This window comes from Nematolebias whitei, chromosome 24 (genome assembly GCF_014905685.2).
Source record: "Nematolebias whitei isolate Nwh7 chromosome 24, NemWhi1, whole genome shotgun sequence".
NCBI lineage: Eukaryota > Metazoa > Chordata > Actinopteri > Cyprinodontiformes > Rivulidae > Nematolebias > Nematolebias whitei.
Window position 1 is genome coordinate 1,595,608 of NC_056521.1, and position 8,732 is coordinate 1,604,339.

Genomic DNA, 8,732 nt, shown 5'->3' on the forward strand with positions numbered 1-8,732 from the left:
GGATACTGGGTGCAGTGGTGGGTATGATAATCACAGCCAGTTATGAATCTTAGTGCACCACGATAGACAGCATCCAACATCTGCAGCATCCAACATCTGCAGGGTTCTTGTAGGAGCGTTCATGTAAATAATGTCACCATAATCAATGGAGGGAAGGAAAGTCACAGATACAAGGTGTTCCTCAGGGTTCAGGGTTAGACAGGATCTGTTTCTGAAAAAGAAACCCAGTTTAACTTCCAGTTTCTTTACCAAGTTTTCCACATGGAGCTTAAAAGAGAGATGTGAGTCGACCAAGATACCCAAATATTTATAGGAATCAACAAACTCAATGGGGACACCATTTGAGGATAAAATCAGATCAAATGTTTCACCTTCATACACCAACGGGACACACATCAGAGGCGTTCATTGTCTTGCCCAGGAACACTAAGAGATCTGACTGCTGGTGGAATCGAACCCCCAACTCTCCCATTGGAGGACGACCACTCTAACCACTCATCCACAGCTGTGCAGTGGCTAAAACTGTCGTTTCTCGGCATATGGTGAGGGTTTAAAGGTGACGACGGCCTTGGATTGATCAGACCAAATTCACAGTTTATGTATTATTCTCCTACTCAGGACTCAGGAGCAGCCTCACCAACAGTCATTTACTGTTGGCCTCTAGTGTCCCTGAAGACACATCTGTCCATTAAACTGCAGAGAGCTGCAGGGACCTGGTCTGTGGCCCAGTTTCCATCAGCTGTCTGCATAAACAAGCCGATCCATTCGACCCCCTCCCAGATAAATAAAACCCTCCACAGCTGACTGCCATTACTCACGCTGTTCTCAATCATCCTAATTACACAAATTATGAGTTCTAAGAATCTGGTTGAAGCTCTGATCCAATTAAACAATTAAGAAGGCTACTTTGAGCATGACTCCAAGTCATCACGCCTTATAAGAGTGGTCTAGAGCTGCTGGTTCAAAGCTGTTAACACAAAGCAAGGGGAGGAGGCGTGCTGAATTCTTCTACAGTTATCTCACTTCCCTCTAATCCACAGAGCAGAGCAGTCGCAGCATGACCACACCCACACACACACACACACATACAACACAACCAGTGTGTGTGTGTGTGTCAGGACAGTGCTGTGACTCATTTCTTTGTGTAGCCAAACACTGAGCCTGACTCTAAAATTTTATTTCAAATAAAAATGAAAACTTCTTCAGTTGACGCTGTTCAATCACTGTTCTGTTCTCATGCTGCTCCTTGTCAAATGAAGCTTAACAACCCATCCGGGGGTAGATCCAGACTGCCACTTGGGGACCTTTATCCAACCCAAAAGTTACGTTTCACCCTTGGGGGAAAAATCACTGTAATGCCACCTTAACTGGTGTTATGTGACTTATCTGTGCTGCTGATTAGCCATGCTGCTGAACTCATGTTGCTGATTATCTCATGCTGGTGTGTTCCTTCATACCCTGGAAACCCTGGCTGAATGCAGAGGTTTGCACCCTGCTGGAAGCCAGGGACACTGCCTTCAGTTCTGGCAATTCACAGGAGCTGAGAAGGATGAATGAAGTAAGAGCTGGTTCCTGGTATTAGGAGGGTCAAAGCCACATATGCACAGAGGATCCAGGAACATTTCTCCTCACAAGACCCACGAAACATATGGAGGGGCATTAAGTGTATAACAGATTCTAAAGGCAGGGGTGCACTATGCCCTAGGGACTTTTCACTGCCTGGTGACACCAACAAGTTCTATGCACGCTTTGAAGACCCGAACAGACTACCCAGCACCAGACTCACCTCACCACCTGAAGAGGAGTTTCTCAGCGTGACCTCAGCAGAAGAAAGAGTACCTTCAGGAGGATTGATCCTCACAAAGCAACCGGCCCAGACAACATCCCCGGGAAGGCACTGAAAGACTGGGCCGATTAGCTCTGCGAGGTGCTGGGAAACTACTCACACTAGGACTAAGCCCCTCCTTATGCAACTGGGTTCTGGACGTCTTAACAAACAGACCACAGTCTGTGAGGATCCACAACTTCTCCTCCTCCACCATAACCTTCAGCACTGGCTTTCCCCAGGGCTGTGTGTTGAGCCCCCTCCTGTTCACTCTGCTCACATATCACTGCACACCTACCCATCCAGGCTGTCATATTGTAAAGTTTGCTGATGATACAGCGGTGATTAGAGGCATCATTAACAACGATGAGTCCAGCTACAGGCAGGAGGTGGAACACCTGGTTGAGGAAGAACAACCTTCACATCAATGTGAAGAAGACGAAGGAGATGGTTGTGGATTTCAGACGGAACAAACACGCCTACCCCCCCACCCCATGAATATAGGAGGATCTGTGGTAGAAATGGTCTCAGCTACAAGTACTTGGGTATGCAACTGAACGACAACCACAGCTTGTAAGAGTACCACTGACTGAAGCTCCTCATCCAAGATGGCCGCTAATTTACACCAGCTGTTGGTCATCACCCTGACGAGGACCTCCACTACATAAGGCTGCAGTCCAGTGCTACTCTTCGCTGGAGCATTAGCCAACAACGGTCTTTGTGCCTCCGACCTATATATTCACTACTCGTAAATCTACTTACCAGTTTTCATGTCTTCAGTTATCCAGTCTTCTTGGACCTGGTTCCCTCGATCCTGTCCTGGTCTTCTCGGTCTTGTCTTGATCCTCCTCGTGCCTTGCCTGCCACCAGTTGCCAGCCTTCCCTGTCCTGCCTGACTTTTGACCTTCTCACCCTCTGGAGCTCTCCTCTGGATTTGGAGTTGGACCCAAACTCATCCTCAAACCTGTAAGAGAGAAACATCATGAGACTCAACATTGCCTGTTCCATCCTGCCGACCTCCTCTGATCATCTCCTTCCTTTCCCCAGGAGCTGCAGAGAAACAACTGTATATATTCTTCATTGTAAATAATTAACACTGTCACTTTTGTACTAACCTGAGTCTGTCTTGTTCCAGGTCTAATGAGTCCTCAAGGCTCAATGGGATTTACCTGTCTAAATAAAGGTTGAATGAATGAATACTACTCTGGGTTTCCCGAGTCATAAAACAGCTGGGGTAACACCACCAGCCTGATGAAGAAAGCTCATCAGAGACTCTACTTCCTCAGGCGGCTGAGACGAGCTGGTCTGGAAGCTCAGTCCTCACCTCCTTCTACAGGTGCAGTGGAGAGCATCCTGTGCTCCAGCATCAACGTGTGGCATGGAGGCTGCACAGCTGCAGAAAGAAAAGCTTTGCAGAGAGTGGTGAAGGCTGCACAGAAGATGTTGGAGTCAGTCTCCCCACCATCACTGGCTCCTTGGTTCAATTCTGAGTTTTGTACTTTAAAGCAGCATCTGGAAACAAGGAGAGAAAATGATGCTCCACTAACGTTGACAAATTTTATTCAACTTGTAAAGATAGTCTGCTAGCATATATGAAAGTTCTCCGTAAAGCTAGAACTTTATATTACTCATCCTTAATCAATGAGAATGAAAATAACTATAGGTTTCTGTTAGTACTATAGCTAGACTAATTAAAAGTCCCATCTTTGTTGAACCATGTATCCCTACAACTATAAGCAGTGATGCTTTCATGAAATTCTTTATAAATAAAATTATTTCGATTACAGAGAAAATTCAAACCGTTATTCCTTCTACTACCCCTGGTCCCATGTCAGAGGATGCAGCTTTAGATATACTATTGGAGCCTGGTGTGTGTTTGGACTGTTTGTGTCCCGTTGAGTTCTCTGAATTGTCAAAAATGGTGGCTTCAACAAATCATCCACATGTCTGCTAGATCCCATCTCAACCAGACTGTTTAGGGAGGTGTTTCCCTGGATTAATTTCCATGTTTTGGATCTACTTAATTTGTCTTTAATGAATGGTTACACAACACTTTAAGGTTGCTGTAATTAAAACTTTACTCAAGAAGTCTGACCTTGATCAGAAATTCTGACTAACTATAGACCTATATCTAATCTACAGTAAGTTTCATCTAAAAAATTCTAGAGAAAATAGTTGCAGGTCAGTTGTGTTAACATCTACACAGAAATAATCTGTTTAAAAAGTTTCAATCAGGGTTTAGAGCTTATCATAGAACAGAAACAGCACTAGCCCTGACTCACCTCACCACTGGAAGAGGATCGGAAAAGAAACCGTCCATCATTAAACAGGGGTGGAGCCTCCGGGTTCAACTGTCCCCCTCTTACAATGCTGTGATTGCTAGTATCACTCAGCCCTCTGTGAACAGTAAACAGCCATCAGGTGCTAATGATCCATTGTTAGGCTGATGGTCCTTCTTGATCATGTGATCAGCTGGTTGATAAAGAAACTGAAAGTTAAACTGGGTTTCTTTTTCAGAAACAGATCCTGTCTAACTCTAAACCCTGAGGAACACCTTGTATCTGTGACTTTCCTTCCCTCCATTGATCACGGTGACATTATTTACATGAACGCTCCTACAAGAACCCTGCAGATGTTGGATATTGAGAGCAGCACGGTGGCGCAACTGGTAGAGCTGCTGCCTCTCAGCGAGCAGGTCCTTGGTTCAAATCCCGGTCCAGGGGCCTTTCTGGGTGGAGTTTGCATGTTCTCTCCGTGCATGCGTGGGTTTTCTCCGGGTGCTCCAGTTTCCTCCCACAGACCAAAAACATGCATGTTAGGCTGATTGGTAACTCTAAATTGTCCCTAGGTGTGAGTGAGAGACTGAATGGTTGTTTGTCTCGTTTGTCTCTATGTGTCCCTGTGATGGACTGGAGACATGTCCAGGGTGTACCCCGCCCCTCGCACAGTGATTGCTGGACATGGGCACCGGCGATTCCCGTGACCCAAAATGGAAGAAGCGGGTAAAGATAATGGATGGATTATTGAGCATGCATCAGGACACTGGAAGAGAAGTTTCTCAGTGTGATCTCAGCTGAAGTAAGGAGTACCTTCAGGAGGATTAATCCTCACAAAGCACTGAGCCCTTGCACCATTACTCTTTACTTTATATATGCTTTCGTTAGGTCAAGTCTTTAAACAGCATGTGTTTATTTTGTCTTTCAAGTTCACCTGGACCAATATCTGGACCTGGACCTATATCTGGACCTGGACCTATATCTGGACCTGGACCTATACCTGGACCTACCATTCTGTGTTCGTCTGTCTCTCCTTCCTGTCCTCTCAACCAGCCGGTCAAAGCAGATGGTCTCTTGTCCTGAGCTGGTTCTACTGGAGGTTTCTTCCTGTTAAAGGGAGTTTTTCTTTCCACTGTCTCCACTGTGCTTGCTCAGGATGGGAGACTGCAACGAAGCCAAGATTCATCTTGTCTGCTGGATTCCTTAGATAGAGAACTTTACTAACTGGCTTTTATGTGAATGTTCCTGTAAAGTCCCTGAGACAACTTTGTTGTGATTTGATGCTTTATACATAAACTGAATTGAATCACAGACATCTACACCTCTAGATGCAGGAAGAGGGCCAACTGCATCACGAAGGACCCCACTCACCCAGCACACACACTTTTTGTCACACTCCCCTCAGGCAAGAGGTTGAGGTTGAAGTGTAGAACAAATAGACTGAGGAACAGCTTCTACCCTGAAGCTGTTAGACTCATGAATCCCTAACGGACTGTACTTGTATAGCGCTTTTCTATCGTATCAAGACACTCAAAGCTTTTTACTACAATCTGTGTCCTCATTTACCCATTCATACAGCTCTATACTAGATATCTACAAAGATAATTGAACAAATCATTCTAAAGAGACTAGTCAGAGCTTCATCACATTCATACACTGATGGGACACACATCAGAGGCAGTGAGGGGTTCAGTGTCTTGCCCAGCGACGCTTCGGCATGTGACTGCTGGTGGATTCAAACCCCCAACTCTTGAAATGGTTTAGCATATTTCTTAGTTCATATCTTAGATGTTATTTCTGTTTTTCTTTACAATTTATACTTTTACTGGATGTAACTGGGACCCCGTGTACACAATTTCGTTCCACCACATGTACCACATATGATGAGAATGACAATAAAGAAACCTTGACCTTGGTCTTGACCTTGGTACCCATCATTCACCACAGACTCATTCAGGCTGCTGTTGTTACGCCGTATTGTTTTACATTATTAGTGTTTAGTGTACATATATTTTAGATCCTTATATACTGTTTCCTTTTACACTTTATATTTGGCTAATATTGTTGAGTACTTCTAGTCCCCTTAATAGGGACAACTGGTCCAAAACCAATGCCCCCCACACCAGGGTGCAGGTTTGATGCAGCATATTTTTTATTATTGTCTTTTTCCCCACAGGTTTAGACATTTATAAGAACTCTTCTTTTTGTTAACAAGAACAAGCAAATAAAAAATGTGTTGCATTAATGTTTCATCAACATCTTTCATTGATGACGAGACACTGGTCATGATGGTGCATCGCTTCACCTGCCTCTCTTCTGACCCTGATGCACCATCACTCTGGAGCAGGGTCAACCTGGACTCATCAGACCATATGACCTTCTTCCATTGCTCCACAGTCCGATCTTTATACTCCCTAGCAAATTGAAGCCTTTTTTCTGTTAGTCTCACTGGTTCAGTGGCGGTTCCTTATATGGGCGACATGGGCGGCCTCCAGCAGGGGGCGGCATAACAGAAGATCAACATTCTTCTTAAACTAAACAAACAACAAAGTAATAATGGGCCACTATAATTTCTAAAGGCAATGATTTTGTGATGTACTCTGGATGACTGGAACCCGAAGACTGACGGCCCATTGGAGGCGCTCATGTTTCATCTAAGATGGATCCCTCTCCGTCCCAGTTTGTACTGAGTGATGAACCGAGGAAGATGGATGTTCGCACGGTTTGCTTAGTTAGAAATGGCAGAGATTGTGTTATAATACAGAACCCTGGCTGTCACACAAAAAAATGTGCTTTTATAATGAAGTACTTTGATTAATGCTCCTAAACAAAGACAGACTCATTATTAAATATATACATTTTCTATTTTAATAAAAAAACAGTTTGATTGCTTATTTGAATTTATACTGTCTCGTGCAGTCAGTCCTGAGCTTTCTGTGCACACCAACAATAAGTTCTCCTACTATGAATTTCATAAATTGGAAATATATGTAGGCTTGGGTAAAAAAAAAGAAGGCTTAGTTGTTTTAGACATTTGCTATGTCAGTTTAACAGTCCCTTAATCACATTAGTTGAGAAAAACTGTGTTAGCCTGCCATAATTACTCTAATGCAGAAGGCTGCAACAAAAGTTTTATTTGGTGGGAGGGGGGCGCCGTTGGGTTTGCTCACCCCGGGCGCCAAATGGGCTAGGACCGCCACTGCACTGGTTAGTGGTTTTCTTAAGGCTACAGCTGTTCTTGAGTTCCTTCACATTGTGTGTGTAGAAATGTTCTTCCTGTCTCTATGAACCACAGCCCTGAGTGCTGCTGGTGTTCTTCTTCCATTTGATTTAACCAAACGTTTAAATGATCATGATCATTCAGGATTGTTTTCCAGCCACATTTCTTCCTGGAAGACGATGAGTCCCCACTGTCCTTCCAGTTTTTAATAATGTGTTGGACAGTTCTTAACCCAGTTCTAGTTTCTACAATCTCCTGAGATGTTTCCTCTGCTTGATGCCAATGATTTGACTCTTCTCCAACAGACGGACATCTTCTCCACGACCACCATGAGTCTTTCATCATGTTGTTGAAGAAATGAGAAGCAACTCATTGGAGTTAAAGAACTTGTTGCAGCTGAAAGATGATCGTCCGTGCAGTGATGATCCAACCGGCTCAGACCCGTTTGATGAGCTACATCCAGGTGGAGATTGTTTTGGCCAGAGGAAGCTTAGAAAGCCTGGTGGCCCCACCTACACGTGCCTGTAAAGATAACGAGCACATTGAAGCGGGAAAACATGATGGATGGATGTCGTGGAGCTCTAAATGTTCTCGGTTCTGGTCCGAAGACGTCCCGTTCTCACAAATGTTAGCATTGAAACTGTTTTTGCCTCTTTTGCAAAGGACTGTGATGAAGGAGACATGAACATTGCTCATTTTTATTCTACAAACAGCAACACTGGTCTCATGTGAAATAAATGTATCTTCTGTGCTGTTCGTTTCAAAGACGGTCACGTGGTCTGTTGCCGTCATCCCTTCATGCATGCATTCAGGAATACTTTCATTCTGGACCACAGGCCTGTGTCGAATGCATCTTTTAATGGATCAGAATGAAAAGATAATTTAGAGTTTGAGTTTCCCTCTGGAAGTGTTCACTAATTATTTAAGGTGCCTCGGCACTTCATCAAAGCACACACGGTGAGAGCTGCGGAGGTCTGAGAGCGTGGACAGCAGCTCAGAGCCGCCCTCAGCCACTCACACGCTACAAACGTTGTGGAAGGACGAGGAACATGTCAAACATGGTTGAAGGCTCGGTGCCCTGAAATGTCTGGTTTTAAAAAAGCAATAATTTGTACAATAATAATAATAAAATTAATCTGGACCAATATCTGGACCTGGACCTATATCTGGACCTATACCTATATCTGGACCTATACCTATATCTGGACCTATACCTGGACCTGGACCTGGACCTATATCTGGACCTGGACCTATATCTGGACCTATATCTGGACCTATATCTGGACCTATATCTGGACCTATATCTGGACCTGGACCTATATCTGGACCTGGACCTATATCTGGACCTATACCAGGACCTGGACCTGGACCTGGACCTATATCTGGACCTATACCTGGACCTATATCTGGA

The 8,732-nt window shown here is 44.4% G+C and overlaps 1 protein-coding gene across 1 annotated transcript in view; it reads right to left on the reverse strand.

The window, feature by feature from the left end:
* Nucleotides 1-2,605: 2,605 nt before the first annotated feature.
* The window catches only part of LOC119429183 (glycogenin-1), an 87,927-nt gene continuing 81,800 nt past the window's right edge, over nucleotides 2,606-8,732 (reverse strand). Inside the window, exons 13-14 of the mRNA XM_037696862.1 lie at nucleotides 4,108-4,114; nucleotides 2,606-2,789 (exon numbers count right to left, since the gene is read on the reverse strand). Coding sequence (XP_037552790.1) covers nucleotides 2,606-2,789; nucleotides 4,108-4,114 — 191 coding nt within the window. The remainder of the gene's footprint in view (nucleotides 2,790-4,107; nucleotides 4,115-8,732) is intronic.